Source organism: Hemiscyllium ocellatum, chromosome 21, assembly GCF_020745735.1.
Source record: "Hemiscyllium ocellatum isolate sHemOce1 chromosome 21, sHemOce1.pat.X.cur, whole genome shotgun sequence".
NCBI classification, from domain to species: Eukaryota; Metazoa; Chordata; class Chondrichthyes; order Orectolobiformes; family Hemiscylliidae; genus Hemiscyllium; species Hemiscyllium ocellatum.
Window position 1 is genome coordinate 51,750,517 of NC_083421.1, and position 16,861 is coordinate 51,767,377.

Consider the following 16,861-nt stretch of genomic DNA (forward strand, 5'->3'; position numbering starts at 1 on the left):
ACAAACCACCCTCCCAGCCTGCAACCCTCCCCTCCCACCGTAGGAATTGCAAAACCTGTGCCCACACCACCTCCCTCACCTCCATCCAAGGCCCGAAAGGAGCCTTAGACATCCATCAAAGTTTTACCTGCACATCCACCAATATAAATTATTGTATCCGTTGCTCCCGATGCGCTCTCCTCTACGTTGGGGCGACTGGAGCCCCCCCCCCCCCCCTGCATGTCGAGGACATGGAGGTCCTGGGCAACCCCCACCGCTATTCCCTCACCACCCGTTGCCTGGATGAAGAACTCCTCATCTTCTGCCTCTGAACACTTCAACCCCAGGGCATCAATGCAGACTTCACTAGTTTCCTCATTTCCCCTTCCCCCAGTTCCTAACTTCCAGCTCAGCACCGTCCTCATGACTGGTCCTACCTGCCAATCTCCCTTCCCACCTATCCACTCCATCCTCCCCTCTAACCTATCACCTTCATTCTTCACCTCCATCCACTATTGTACTCATTGCTACCTTCTCCCCACACCCACCCCGGAGGCTCCCTGCATCCATTCCTGATGAAGGGTGTTTGCCCAAAACGTCATTTTTTTTTCTTGATCCTCGGATGCTACCTGACTTGCTGTGCTTTTCCAGCACCACTCTAAGCTAATCTAAGCTCTACAGTCCTCATTTTTGTCTAGTGGATTTTATTTCTGCTCTGGGAGTTTTGGGTTTTTTGATCTTGCCATTATACTGTGCGCTCAACTTTAATTTGCCCTGTGGGTAGGAGAATTGTTTCATAGTCTAGTATCAACATCCCACTTTTAAGGGCTTTGGGGTCATGATCTGAAGTGTGTTTTTTTTTGCACTGGTTTTGTATTGCTCCTGAAGTTGCCTGTAGCGCCAGTACCTTTTTGTTGTTACTTCTATTTCCTGTTTTCTGCAGTTATCATTCTAGCTCACAAGTCATTTAGTACTTTTTATATCTGACACCAGCTTGTTTTATGATAGATTTTTATCAGGCTCATCTCTCTCCAAGCAATCATCTTTATAAGCTCAGTTGCTGCTTTCTTTTATGAATACCTGTGTGAATGTCATTTCGACAACTTGATGTTGGAGTTTTTTGTTTCTAGTGCTAGGCACGCTTCTATTTACTTCCTTCTCAGTTGGAGGTGTTAGTGGTAATCTTTCAGGAATCACTAGAATCAGGGAGTGTCCCAGAGGATTGAGAAATCGCTAACATGACACACAGAAGACGGAAGATTACAGACAGATTAGCCTAACCTCGGTCATGGGTAAGCTTCTGGAATCTATTGTTAAGGATGAAATTTCTCCATACTTGGAAGTGTATGGTAAAATAGGGCAGAGTCAGCATAGCCTCATCCAGGGAAGGACATGCCTGACAAATCTGCTGAATACTTTTTGAGGAAGTAATGAGCAGGTTGGACCAAAGAGAACCAATGGATGTTACTTACCTGGACTTACACCAGGTGCTGCACAGGAGGCTACTGAGTAAGAGAAGGGCCCATGGTGTCAGAGGCAAGGTGCTAGCATGGATAGATGCTTGACTGGTAGAAAGCAGAGAGTGGGGATAAAAGGGTCCTTCTCAGGATGGCAGCTGATGACCAATTTTGTCCCACAAGGCTGTGTTGGGACCACAACTTTTCACTATATACATTAACAATCTAGCTAAAGGAGCTAAAGGTGTTCTGGCTAAGTTTGCAGATGATATAAAGGTAGAGGGACAGATAAAGCGTTGGGGAGGCAGGGAGGCTGCAGAAGGATTTGGACAGATTAGGAGAGTGGGCAAAGAAGTGGCAGATGGAGTACAACATGGGAAAATGTGGGGTCATTCACACTGGGAGGAAGAGTAGAAGCATGGACTATTATCTAAATAGGGAGAAAATTCAGGAGCCTGAAACCTTGGAGCTTCACTCTAGGATTCTCTCAACGTAAACTTGCACGTTGAGTCAGTGGTTAAGAAGGCAAATGCAATAATGTTTTGAGAGGACTTGAATACAAAAGAAGGGATGTACTTTTGAGGCTTTGTCAGGCTCTGATTAGACCACATTTGGAGTACTGTGCACAATTTTGGGCCCTACATAATCGGGGAGAATGTACTGTCTCTGAAGCATGTTCAGAGGAGGTTCTTGAGTGGTCCTAGGAATAAACAGCTTAATAAATGAGGAGTGTTTGAGGACTTCAGGTTTGTACTCAATGGAGTTAATGATGAGGGGGAATCTAATTAAAACATCCAGAATTGCCTGTACAGAGAACATGGTAGGAAGATGCTTCCATTGGCAGGGGAGAATAGGACTGAAAATGTGTTGCTGGAAAAGCACAGCAGGTCAGGCAGCATCCAAGGAGCAGGAATATCGATGTTTCGGGCATAAGCATATCTCTAATTCCTGAAGAAAGGCTTATGTCCGAAACGTTGAATCTCCTGTTCCTTGGATGCTGCCTGACCTGCTGCGCTTTTCCAGCAACACATTTTTCAGCTCTGATCTCCAGCATCTGCAGTCCTCACTTTCTCCAGGGGAGAATAGAACCCAAGGACACAGCCTTAAACAAAGACCTTTTTTTTTTAGAGCAGTGATTGAAGAGAAACCTCTTCAGCCACAGTGGTGAATGTATGGAATTCACTGCCACAGACTGTGGAGGCCACATCATTGTGTACATCTTAGACAGAGAGGCTCTTGAGCATAAAGGGGATCTAAGGTTATAGGAAGAATAGGGTTGAGTAAATTCAGTCATGATCGAATAGCGGAGTGGGCTTGATAGGCTGAAAGGAGCAGAAATTATGTCGATGTTTGTCTTGTGTCTTGTCTTACTGTCTTTTAGTCTTGATGTATAACCCCTCATGACTTTATAAATCTGAGATCACCTCTTCTCTCCCTCTGCTCAAGTGAGACGATCCCAGCCTCTGCTTGTATTCCCAGCCTAACAGTTGTAGACACTGAACAAATTTGCATTGGTACTTTTCAAGCATTTTTATAATGGGACTAATATTTTAAATACCTTTTTCCATAAATACAATGCTTTGGACTGATTAACAAAAGCTATAATGCATGCAGTTGACTTGCAAGGGTGTGTGGCTATATGGAACACTTTTCTACTGAACAGAAGTTGAGATCACAACTTTCAAATGTAAATCCAAGTACGTCCAATTTAAATTGTGTAGCAAGTGGTGTTTGGTCATGACGGAGTTTGAATTTGAGTTGCTAATTAATCTGTGCCGAGAAATCCATCTTGGCCAGCTTTACTCTTTTGGGTTAGTTTGCAACAGAAGGTACATCTTTTAACCCTGTGGACACAGTTGATGCTTGACCTTCCTGCAGTCAAGCCTATTTTACATTGTGTTTTGCAAACCTAATTCTTCCTTTTTAATTGCATTTGGCAAATGAGAAGGGCTTTGCAGTGTGCTGCAGTTTGAGATTCTCTGCTGTTGAATAGCACATTTCCCTAACTTCATCTAAATGACTCTCGGTTGAAATTGTCGCCATCATCTTTAACACCTGCGAACAGCCGAAATCTCTCTCTGGTCAGTATTTTTACTTCCCACATCGAGACACACACATAGGAAGCTGGGATGTAAAGAATGTGTTTGGAGTTGCTCAGGGAGTAGCTGTGCCTTGCTACACTGCTGTCTCTGCTGCTGTTGGAAGGTGATAGCTCACTCCCTGCTGAAGATGTGTGCAATAGTTTTTCGTTCTCTGCACCTGGCAAACTAACAGCTAACTTGGTGGATTTCTTGCAAATGTATGAACCTTTTTCCCCTAATCCATTTTCGAAGTTAGCTCATGCCTTTTGACAGCCCTGTGATTGTTTATTTTTTCACACAAGCAGAGCTGCTGTCTGCCTTTTGGTTTACATCTGAAATCAAGTCTGAGTTTTAAGGGAGACTTGATGGGGGGTAAGAGAATGAAAATTTCCTTTTAAAGGGAAAATTGATAGGAAGAAAGAGGCTGGCTCTGAGAATACTTAGGATGGACATTCTAGATGTCCTTGCTTCACCCAATGATGATAGTTATCAAAACTTAATGGAGGTGGAGGTGGGCCCTGGCCCACCCATTTCGTTCACCCACAGATTTTAATTTTTCTTTCAACTTGAATGTTGACATGATTACCCAATGATATTGGATTATTTCCTGTTTGGTTTACAAGCAAAATGAATTCAAACTTGAATTAAGTTTCCCTTTTGAAACCATTTCCTGAAGAAAGGCTTATGCCCAAAATGTCGATTCTCCTGCTCCTTGGATGCTGCCTGACCTGCGCTTTTCCAGCAACACATTTTTCTGCTTTTGAAACCATAGACTAGATATATTTTTGAAAGAAAATAATTTCAGATGAAACCAAAGTACGATTTGCCTTGTTGTATTCCTGACTGGAAGTTGGGGGTAGGGGATGAGGGAGTCTTTTTCGATCCCAATGATAAAAGCACTTACAAGTGAAGACATAAGACAGTGTAATGTTTCACAAAATGAACTGTTTCAGTTTGTCTGCATTGGTTCAGTGGGAGAACCAGTCTGCCTCCAGCAGTCATAATATAATATAGCTTTACAAAACTTTAAATCCCATGACCCGTTGGCTGCTGATGGTTTTCTAAATTTAAAACTGACTTTCTGACCATTCTGGCTGTTCCGAATGCATCTGCTGTGAATATCCAGTCTGAAGGTGGGACTGTACTCTGAAGTTCCAGCTTTGCTTTGGCCCCCCAACACTTCTGTCTGACCTCTACAGTAACTCCAAGGTTTTAGATTGTGACCCAGATGTTGAATTGAGACAAGTATTTCTTGCTACACTATCTGAATGTTGCTGAAAAGGTTTGTTTTTGTTGTCTTGCACAAATCAGGATATGTTTAAGCAAAATAACAAATCAGATGCACTCAGGGCATGGTTAGGAACATGGGACTGGGATGTCATAGCAATTACTGAAATGTGGCTCAGGGATGGGCAGGACTGGCAACTTAATGTTCCAGGATACAAATGCTACAGGAAGGACAGAAAAGGGAGGTAAGAGAGGAGGGGAAGTGGTGTTTTTAAGGGATAGCATTACTGAGGGAGGATATTCCTGGAAATGCATCCAAGGAAGTTTTTTGGGTGAAACTGAGAAATAAGAAAGGAATGGTCACTTTATTGGGATTATATTATAGGTCCCCGAATAGTCAGGGGAAATTGAGAAACAAACAAATTTCACTTAGCTGTAAGAATATTTAGGGTGGTTATGGTAGGGATTTTTAACTTACCAAACATCGACTAAGACTGCCATAGTGTTAAGGGTTTAGATGGAGAGGAATTGTGTCCAAGAAAATTTTCTGATTCAGTATGTGGACATACCTACAAGAGTGTGCAAAATTTGACCTACTCTTGGAAAATGAGGCAGGGCAGGTGATTGAGGTGGCAGTGGGGGAGCACTTTGGGGCCAGTGACCATAATCCTATTAGATTTAAAATAGTGATGGAAAAGGATAGACCAGATCTAAACGTTGAAGTTCTAAATTGGAAAAAGGCCAATTTTGATGGTATTAGGCAAGAACTTTCAAAAGCTGATTGGAGGCAGATGTTCGCAGGTAAAGAGATGGCTGGAAAATGGGGAGGCTTCAGAAATGAGAAAAATATTCCTGTTAGGGTGAAAGGAAAGGCTGGTAGGTATAGGGAATGTTGGATGTCTTAAAAAAAAATTGAGGGTTTGGTTAAGAAACAGCAAGAAGCATATGTCAGGTATAGACAGGATAGTGAATCCTTCGACTATAAAGGCAGTAGGATTATACTTGAGAGAAATCAGGAGGGCCAAAAGGGGACATAGCTTTGGCAAGTAGAATTAAGGAGAATCCAAAGGGTTTTTACAAATACATTAAGGACAAAAGGGTAACTAGGGAGAGAATAGGGCCCCTCAAAGATCAGCAAGGTGGCCTTTGTGTGGAGCTGCAGGAGTTGGGGGAGATACTAAACGAGTATTTAGCATTAGTATTTAATGTAGAAAAGGATATGAAAGATATAGACTGTAGAGAAATAGATGGTGACATCTTGCAAAATGTCCATATTATAGAGGAGGAAGTGTTGGATGTCTTGAAACACAGAGGTGGATAAATCCCCAGGACCTGATCAGGTGTACCCTCGATCTCTGTGGGAAGCTAGGGAAGTGACTGCTGGGCCTCTTGCTGAGATATTTGTAGTCACAGGTGAGGTGCCAGAAGACTGGAGGTTGGCTAATGTGGTGCCACTTTTTAAGAAGGGTGGTAAGGACAAGCTAGGGAACTATAGACCAATGAGCCTGACGTCGGTGGTGGGCAAGTTGTTGGATGGAATCCTGAGGGACAGGATGTACATGTATTTGGAAAGGCAAGGACTGATTCAAGATGGTCAACATGGCTTTGTGTGTGGGAAACCATGTCTTCAAAAAACTCAAGTTTCTTGAGAAGTAGCATAGAGGATTGAGGGCAGAGCAGTCGATGTGATCTATATGGACTTCAGTAAGGCATTTGACCATGTTCCCCATGGAATACAGGGAAAAATCACCATTTGGATACAAAACAGACTTAAAGGTAGAAGACAGAGGGTGAAATTGAAGGATTGTTTTTCAGACGGAGGCTGTGACTGGTGGAGTGCCACAAGGATCAGTGCTGGGTTCACTTTTTCACTTTTTATATAAATATTTCATATCAAGTATTTGAGCATAAGAGGTATAGTTAGAAAGTTTGCTGATGACACCAAAACTGGAGGTTTAGTGGACAGTGAAAAAGGTTACGTCTGATTACAACGGGATCTTGATCAGATGGGCCAATGGGCTGAGAAGTGGCAATGGAGTTTAATTCAGATAAATGTGAGGTGCTGCATTTTGGGAAAGCAAATCTTAGCAGGACTTATACACTTAATGGTAAGGTCCTAGGGAGTGTTGCTGAACAAAGAGACCTTGAAGTGCAGGTTCATAGCACCTTGAAAGTGGAGTCGCAGGTAGACAGGATAGTGAAGCAGGCGTTTGGTATGCTTTCTTTTATTGGTCAGAGAATTGTACAGGAGTTGGGAGGTCATGTTGTGGCAGTACAGGATATTGGTTAGGTCACTGTTGGACTATTGCGTGCAATTCTGGTCTTCCTATCGGAAAGATGTTGTGAAACTTGAAAGGTTCAGAAAAGATTTCCAAGGATTTGAGCTATAGGGAGAGGTTGAATAGACAGGGGCTTTTTTTCCCTGGAGCGTTGAAGGCTTTGGTGTGACCATATGGAGGTTTATAAGATCACGAGGGGCATGGATAGGATAACTAGATAGTCTTTTCCCTGGGGTGGGGGGAGTCCAGGACTAGAAGGCATAGGTTTGGGTGAGAGGGCAAAGATTTAAAAGGGACCCAAGGGGCCTTTTTCACTCAAAGGATGGGGTAGTGCCAGAGGAAGTGGTGAAGGCTAGTACAATTGCAACATTTTAAAAGACATCCGAATGGGTATATGAGTAGGAAGGGTTTGGAGGGATATGGGCCAGGTGCTGGCTGGTGGGACTAGATTGTGTTGGGATATCTAGTTGGCAAGGACAAGTTGGACCGAAGGTCTGTTTCTGTGCTGTACATCTGACTCTAAATGGGGACAGCACGGTGGCTCCGTAGTTAGTGTTGCCTCACAGCACCGGGGACTTAGGTTTGATTCCAGCCTCTGGCGACTGCGTGGAGTTTGCACATTTTCTCCCAGTGTCTGGGCTTCCTTTGGGTGCTCCGGTTTCCTTCCACAGTCCAATAATGGGTAGATTCTGTGAATTGGCCATGCTAAACTGCCCATTGTGTTCAGGGATGTGTAGTTAGGTGTACTAGTCAGGGAATGGGTCTGGGTGGGTTACTCTTGGGAGGGTAGGTTTGGAGTTGTTGGACTGAAGGGCCTGTTTCTGCAGTGTTGGGATTCTGATTCTAAGAGGGAAAACCAACACCTTGCATTGTGAGAGTGCAAAGTACTGATTGGGTGCATTCTCTATTTCAGTGCATTTACCAATGCTGCTTAAAGCCATACCTGAAAATACATGTATAATGAACTTGCAGTGAAACCTCAAGTGTTGTGTGAACAAAAAATATATTGAGTATAGGAGAATTGCAAACCATTAGAAAAACCAAATTTAAGAGCTAGAATAAGTTAGATTACAAGGATCTGGGTGTCCTCTTAAACAAGTCACCAAATTAGCCTGCAGTGAATAGTTAGGAATGCAAATTAAATATTCCATCTTTCAATGGGACAGGATACAAAAGTAGGGAATTGCTGTCTGTCCTGGATGGAAGTGTAAAACTTGATTTTTTTTTCCCCACTCGAAGTGGGACATTTTTTTGCATTGCAGGTAGGCCAGAGAAGGCTTGCTGGGTTGATTCCTGGAAATGAAATGTTTGCTTTTTTTTTGGACTGGTGAACCTTTGCTCATCTGAGTTCAGAAGAATCCAATGTGTGAGAACCTTGTTGAAACAGTACAAAAGGAAAGGGGTTCATGTGTGGTGGAAGTTTTAATTGGAGGTTGCTCACATGGTTTTAGGAGGGGCTGTGTAACTGTCACAACTGAGATTTTATGCAATTGATGCATGACAGTAATGAGTCAACAATTCATGTTCCACTTAACCACACAGTGACTCAGTGGTTAGCACTGCTGCCTCACAGCACCAGAGCCCCAGGTTCGATTCCAGCCTCAGGCGACTGTCTGTCTGTGTGGAGTTTGCACATTCTCCCTGTATCTGTGTGGGTTTTCTCTGGGTGCTCTGGTTTCCTCCCACAGTCCAAAGATGTACAGGTCAGGTAAAATGGCCGTGCTAAATTGCCTATAGTGTTGGGTGCATTAGTCAGAGGGAAATGAGTCTGGATGGGTTACTTTTCGGAGGGTCAATGAAGACTTGTTGGGCCGTAGGGCTTGTTTCCACCCTAGGGAATCTAATCTAATCGAATCTGCGCAACAGGTTTGAGTAAATGCTGAGAGGATCCTTCAGGAATCCAAAACCGAAGAGGGACAGGATGAGAATTGGGACTTTGATTTGAAACTGTTTGTTATTTCTTTTCCAAGTCCTTCCACCTTTTGAACAAGGGACTTGAGAGTTAGGAGGACTGGAGGAATGTTAGATGTGGAGCTGGAGCCATGAGGGGTAAATTGGTTATGATTTGCCCCAAATGTGTGTGGAGTGGGTCTAAGTTGGAAGCCATGTGTGGAAGGGGAAACAGCTGGAATGGGTTAAATGGGATTTACTGCAATCTATCTTGTGTCAACGATGAAAGCAAAGCCGTTTGCTTCAGTCAAACAGCCTGCAGAAAATTATCCTTGAGGCCATATGCTCAAAATTCCGATCTGTATCTAAAAGAAACTCTAATGGCAGGTCTGTCACGTCGCAGCAGGTTTGCTGTGAAATTGGATGAGGTGGGTTCATCAATCAATGACGGTCAATATTTTCAAGTTAAGCCGGAGAACTATAGTACAATCCTGCCCCATAAGTAACTTTGTTTAGCAAATACTAACCTCAGTTTAGATTTTCTTTGTGACCTGAGCATGCGTGTGCTCATCAGAAATCTTGGATGGGTGGAAATAATTTGGAAACTATCTTTTTATAAAACTACTGACCTGATGACTTTGCAGTTAAGTATTTCTTGGAGTGGAACAAATGTTGTACTTCTTCCTTTTTAGCCCCACCCTCTCGGATTTGGATATAATTTGTTTGTCGTCAATGCCATTCTGTTAGGCTGGCCTCCATCCTTCCTGCGATAAACTTGCAATACTGAAGGCTGCTGATGCTTTTTTTTATTGACCCAGAATCTCTGGTAATTATGGATTGTCAGTGATGAGGGCAAAACTACTTTCAGGGGGTAGGTGGGGTAGTCAAATGCTTAAGTAACAACTAAACACTGTTTCCCTATGGGTTGAATTCAGAGCCAAGTAATGCAGCCTCTCCATTCTGCCACCACCAAAGTATGAGGGAGATGTTGGTAAATAATTGACCATTTTCTCTCCACTCCTATTGTCCAACAGCTGAATATTGAGTGGGATAACTTGTCCTAAATACTCTTCCTTTTCCCCCACAGAGTCCACTTGAGAAGGAATCCTTTTGCTTAATGGGGCAATCCATTATTGTAGCCAATTATTTATCTCTTTAATTCCTCACCTCTGCATTTTATGGGGCTGATATGGTACATTTTAAACTGTTCAAGGTTTTGATATTGAAGTTCTGCTCATTGGAAAGCAGGAGCTGTTAGCAGTTGAGCAGTTCATTAGTGCCCTAACTCTGACCAGTCTCTGCCCTGTGGGTATGAAAAGAGTAGGAAGACCAAGCTCCAACATTTGCGCATGCCATTCTCAACTCATTCTTAAAATGAGATGCATCCACCTACTCTGTCTCTGTACTGTCTGTGTTGCAAACTGACTAGGAAATCAGATCGGAAGCAACCAGCAATCTTGAAGGAATGTGGCATGTAGAAACCGGAGGTCTCCTTGTGTAACTATTCCAAAAATTCAATTGACTGTTTTTCTCCTGGGCAATTTCTGCCCACGTTGTCAACGATTCATGTTCAAGCATCTAAGCAGAATGTCCATGCAATTGTTTTAAATTGGTTGGCTCTTTCTCATCTGAAAATGAGGACTAATGACTGAGGGCAGGTTTAGGTAGTATTTGTAATTTTTGACTCCTAATATATTAGATAATCTATAGATTTCTCCAGTTTCCTCATTTTCCCCTCCCCCTCACCTTGTCTCAGTCCCAACCCTCGAACTCAGCACCACCTTCCTAACCTGCAATCTTCTTCCTGACCTCTCCGCGCCCACCCCCACTCCGGCCTATCACCCTCACCTTATCACCTTAACCTCCTTCCACCTATCGCATTTCCAATGTCCCTCCTCCCTACCTTTTATCTTAGCCTGATTGGCACACTTTCCTCATTCCTGAAGAAGGGCTCATGCCTGAAACGTCGATTCTCCTGCTCCTTTGGATGCTGCATGACCTGCGCTTTTCCAGCAACACATTTTCAGCTCTGATCTCCAGCATCTGCAATCCTCCCATTCTCCTAATATATCATCACCCAGGAATTTCCCATATTGAATCATAGACAAAACCCTTTATTTTGTCTAAATTCAGTTCTTGATCCACAACACACAAGTGACTAGATTTCTTTCAATTGCAAAGTCTTACCCAAATTGACCACCTCCTCCTTGCTTGGGACTGGTCAATTTGTATTTGATGTATTGAGATTGTTGTAGAAGTGATGCCTTAGGTGACTGCAAAAGTCACTTGACTCTGATGCACAAATTAACAATCTCTTTACCCTTATCCGTTTAAATATTTCTCCATTTTTAAAAACCCGTTCAAAAGGGGGAGTAAGATGAATTAGTTCCTTCCCCACCCCCAACCAAGACAAGAACATTTTCCTCTTTTTGAAGTAGGCTAAGATGTGACATCCAGGTGCTTGAGTTTCGAACATTTTAAGGTTTATACTGGTTTATTAACATCAGCTTCAGAAGGCAAAAAACATGCACACTGGTAAGGTAACCAGACAAGACAAATTTGTATTCGTCCTAAACATATAACCTAAGAGATTAAATATCAGTTTGATTTGCAACTACTTAGATGTCACTGTTCAGCTAATTTCTAGTGAAATGGGCCCCAGTAATGTTCCTCCTTGCAGCCTAAATGTAGACTTCCTTCCAGTGAGCTTCTGTCTAAACAGAGAGGGTCTGCCAACCCAGTCTGGAATTCTGCTTTCCCTCTGGAGGTCAAACAAACCTGACTTGAACCCTCGACAAGTGGATGGTTTGGCTAACAAGAATGTTAAGCTAACTGTGTAGATTTGTAGATGATTGGGCAGGCATTCTGGTGACAAAGCATTAGTACTTGTTTTGTTTTAGCATCATGACCATTGATATTTTCCTCCTTCTTTTGTCCAGAGCTGACAGGAGGCAGGCAGCTCCTGTCCAAGCCTTCAGTCACCTTTTAGCTGGAATGATTTAGTAATGCCAGAGGATCAGAAGCTGCTCAAAAGAGGATTGTGATCAGCTTTGGCTGCTTTTAAATCCGACAATCTATCTTATTGTTAAAAAGAAACAGAATTTAATTCCAAATGTAGTGAATAGAGCTTCATGGGATTGTTCTCCATGCACAGAGTGAGAGAATTGGGCTTCATGTCACTATTTGTACTGCTTGACCTTGTCTGGAATTTGTCATTTTTGTCTGAATAGTGCTTCAGTTGCACCTTCACTGCTATATTGAAGAGCCCAACGTTTTCAAAAATATACTACTTTCAAAATTTGGTAGATTTGTAGCTTGGGTGCTCGTTGATGTGGTTCTGTTCGCCGAGCTGGGAATTTATGTTGCAGACATTTTGTCCCCTGTCTAGGTGACATCCTCAGTGCTTGGGAGCCTCCTGTGAAGCGATTGTGTGATCTTTCCTCCGGCATTTGTAGTGGTTTGAATCTGCCACTTCCGGTTGTCAGTTCCAGCTGTCCGCTGCAGTGGTCGGTATATTGGGTCCAGGTTGATGTGCTTATTGATTGAATCTGTGGATGAGTGCCATCAATCAATAAGCACATCGACCTGGACCCAATATACCGACCACTGCAGCAGACAGCTGGAACTGACAACCGGAAGCGGCAGATTCAAACCACTACAAATGCCGGAGGAAAGATCACCGAAGCGATTCACAGGAGACTCCCAAGCACTGAGGATGTCACCTAGACAGGGGATGAAACGTCTGCAACACAAATTCCCAGCTCGGCGAACAGAACCACAACATATTCGACTTTCTCCTTGCTGTATAAACAAATATGTCAGGTTCTCTGCCGGTTTGGAGGATGGAAACCCCTTGTATTGATGTGCCAGCTACAGTTTCAATCACTTATCCTCTCTGCTCTGAGACACTTGGCAGTGGGTTCAAGCTTCACTCCAAGGACTCTGTGGTATTTTCCCAGGTGACCATTCCTGGTACCTTGAAATATTTGCCACCTCTTACTTAATGCAACATTAAGTTGAGAGAGAGTGTTTTTGCCAATGCTTCATCTTGGGCCTATGAGGTTAATGTAGATGACACGTCACCATTTGAGCAGTCACAATTGAGACACTGTTCTTGGGTAACAAAGACATGTTATTGCATAGTAGCAATAAGTAAGCTACACTGTTCAGGAGTAACTACTGGGTATTTTGTTGAGCTGGTGCAGATGCATTTTCAAAACTAGAGCAGAGCTCCTTGTCTGCACCCTCAAGACTAAATTTGTAAAATCCTGACTGCAGAAAGAGGTTATTCAACCCATCAAGTCTACATTGACCCTCCAAGCATCCCTCTCAAACCAGCCCCTATTACCATGGTCAATTCACCTTACCTGTACATTTGGACTGTGGGAGGAAACCAGAGCAGACATGGGAAGAATGTGTGGAGTTTGCATACAGTAACCCAAGGCAGCAATTGAACGCATGTCTCTGATGCTGTGAAGGAATAAGGCTATTGATTGTGCCACCATGTTGCTCTATTGACTTGACTAATATCAGTTGAATGGTTTAATGCAACATTAACCTCTTCAGAACCAATATTACTGGTTTTATATAGCAATTTTAAGTTGTTAAAATTCAGTCAAGTATTACATTATTAAACAGCAACCCCATCTCTCGGCTTTCTTCCTGTAAAAGATCCCACAGTGCTATTTTTTTAAGAGGTTATTCTGTTGAGGTTTAGATATGGACCAAATACCCATAAATAAATTACCAACTGTATCATATTTCTGTTTGTGGAAGCTTCCTGTGTATGAATTGATTGTCAGATTTCCTGTACTGTGACAGGAGCTACCCTTTGAATGTGTTCCATTGGCTGTAAAGTGCTTTGAGACTGTCGTATAGCTGTGAAAGGGAAGTGGTGGCAAAGTGAAAATATCACAGGCCTCACAATCCAGAACCTCACGGTCGTACTCTGGGAATGTGGGTTCGATTATACTCATGGCAGATAGTGAAATTTGGATGAAAAATCTGGAATAATCGCTGGTTGTCACTTAAGCTCCTTTTATTTAGTGAAGAGAATCTAACATTCTTATCTGCTCTGTGCCCACTGCAATGTGGTAGGTTTTTAACAATCCTGTGGGCAACTTGGGATTGCCAATAAATGGTAGCCCTGGCATAGATCCTGTGGATGTTTTAATTTAAAAGGAAGTACTCCACTAATTATTTGGCACTAAAGTAAATGTAAAAACAATGGAATATGGCATTGGATAGTTGTTTTTTCATCTGTAGTGCTTGGTCATGCTTCTCCTCCAACCCATAATACTGAAGTCAGTTTAAGTGTAATGACAGGGAGCCAGACAGACATTGAACCAGATCTGTCTTTTTCCCTTTATTTGGAACACAGTAAAATTTAAAACCTTAAAACCATCAGTTGATTCCAATGGTTTTTGACTGAACTTGTTGAGTAATCAAACTTTACAAATATCAAATCTTTGCCACTGGGTCGTAGCATAAAGTACTTGACAATGTGCTCGCAATATAGTAACTTCAGCAAAGATAAAGGAATTTCATCTTTGATTTTAAACATAATAATAAATACTAGTCTCTCATGACAGACAGACAGACAGACAGTTAATTAGATATGTTTCCATACAGTATGGAAACAGGCCCTTTGGCCCAAATCCACACCTACCATCCAAAGAGTAGCCCACCCTGACCCATTTCCCCTCCCCTATATTTACCCCTATCTAAGGCACCTAACACTATAGGCAATTTAGCACGACCAATTCACCTGATCTGCACATCTTTGGATTGTGGGAGGAAACCGGAGCACCCGGAGGGAACCCACGCAGACATGGGGAGAATGTACAGACTCCACGCAGGCAGTTGCCTGACACTGGAATGGAACCCAGGTCCCTGTCCCTATGAGGCAGTCGTGCTAACCACTGAGCCACATGCCATCTTTAATGAGTAAGTTTAAAAATAAACTACAGTCACATGGATTTCTGACATGGATTGTTTCTTGGTTGGTTTGCTTTTGAAGACTTTGATCAGGGTCACCTTTGCAATTCATGCTATTCATGACTTAATTGCTATTCCCCTTTTCTATTCGTGAATAATGGGAGGTTAGACAGGGAGCTTTTAAATCATCTTGCTGTAGTGTCGACAGCCAATCTCCTCAAAAATCAGTGCAAAATCCAATTCCAACTCTGGCCTCTCCCTGTCAGACTGACCATCTGACCACAAGGTCCTAGCTATCTTTCAACATTTTTTTTGAAAAAAACTGGATGCGGGCGATCCAACAGAGAAAAAATAATTTGCTGGCGAAACTCTGCAAATTTGGCTGTGTTTGTGGAGAGAAAACAGAGTTAACAGTCATGCTGGAGTCCAAGTGTCTGTAGAGCATGTCTAATGAACTAATCTGCAGTTAACCTTCAGGCCAGGCTCATCAGTCACCAGCTCATTTGTTCCTTTTTATTTTAAACCACTTGCTGCCCACAATCCAAAAGTTGCCTTCAGCTTGCGGGTCACCGCTCCAAATCAAAAATTATTACCAAAGAAAAATCAAAGGGTTCTGACTTTGCAGCAATATGTTGTTAATCATTGCATAATCAAAATATGTGTAGCCATTAATGGAAGCTAGTAGAGTACAATATTTTGAAAACAGATGAGTGGTTGGTTGTCTCAAGGCTTTAATTTACCGCCTTTCCCTTGAGTCTATATGTTGCACTGTGCTATTACAAAGGGATGTATCTAGGAAAGTTAACTTGTCTTTGTATGGAAGTGTGCACTATTTCAGTCCATGCTTCAGTCTTCAACCCATGCTGTTGGAGAGCAGTGGAAAAGGCATGGCTTGAGCCAGAGACTTGACATATACAGGGGTGCCTGGAATGTTTTACCAAGACTTTGGCCCGAGCTAGTCTGAAACTCTGGGACAGCAGGGCAGACTCCTCCCCTGAGCATCCTGGCACAAACATTTAAAGACATTGTATTTTAACCTCCTTAGTGCCCCCCTTGTCTACTTAAAGGTCTCAAATTTTAGTCCATGATAACGAAATTTTTCACGTTCAAATGCTGGGAACAAATGACAGCGTGGATTTTTGTCCAGATCTCCCTTTTCAAAATAAAACATTTTGTCTCTGGACCAGTAGTGCTGAACATTGAGATGTTTTATATTGTGACAATTAATCTGGTCTTGAAGAAAAGGAAACTCAGTTGTGAAATGTGTTTTGCAGATATCTTCTTGTGCCTTTTTGTCTGTCATCATTCATGAGGTTACATTGGTTCAAGGCAAAGGTTTCTCACTGCCTTCTCCAGAATGGTTAGACACAGCATGTGACAAAATGGTGCCCACTTTGAGAACTGGTATTTTTGAAAAATTACCTGGTATTGAGAGTCTTTTCTTGACCACAGAGTCTGCCCTGATATTAAGAGGGAGGCTGGAATAAGAAATTTGAGCATAGTATTCTGATTTTGTTTTACTTAAACTGTTGGCTTTTTAAAAGGCAATCCTTTTTTTTTGGGGATGGATCTGTTTTAATGTTGGCTGAAGCCATTCTATTTTGTTTTTTTAGAGTCCACAATGGTTTACCATCCAGAGTTTGAAAAGGCTGGCAAAGAGCCTGGCCTGCAGATCTGGAGAGTGGAGAATTTGGATCTCGTGGCTGTGCCCAAAAACCTCTATGGAGACTTCTTCACTGGAGATGCCTATCTTGTAATGCGCACCATTAAACAGCGATCTGGGGCTTTGCAGTATGATCTGCATTTCTGGCTGGGTGAGTAATTTCTTTTGTGTGCGTGTTCTGTTGCTTTATCTATTACAGTCAACACTTCAAGCTTCAGCAATGTCATTTGGTGGTGCCGAATGCAGCGACTGGAAAGTCTGTGTTGAATTCTTCATGACCGATAACTCTGTGGGATGTACATTAAGACTAGCCAATTCACTCAGTAGCAGAGTTCTGTACATTCTGAC

The 16,861-nt window shown here is 42.6% G+C and overlaps 1 protein-coding gene across 2 annotated transcripts in view; it reads left to right on the plus strand.

Annotated features, from left to right (window-relative positions):
- The window catches only part of gsna (gelsolin a), an 81,001-nt gene that overhangs the window by 14,508 nt on the left and 49,632 nt on the right, over nt 1–16,861 (plus strand). For both annotated transcript variants that reach the window (XM_060841468.1, XM_060841469.1), the window contains exon 2: nt 16,464–16,664. In XM_060841468.1, coding sequence (XP_060697451.1) covers nt 16,472–16,664 — 193 coding nt within the window. In that variant the 5' untranslated portion in view covers nt 16,464–16,471. The remainder of the gene's footprint in view (nt 1–16,463; nt 16,665–16,861) is intronic.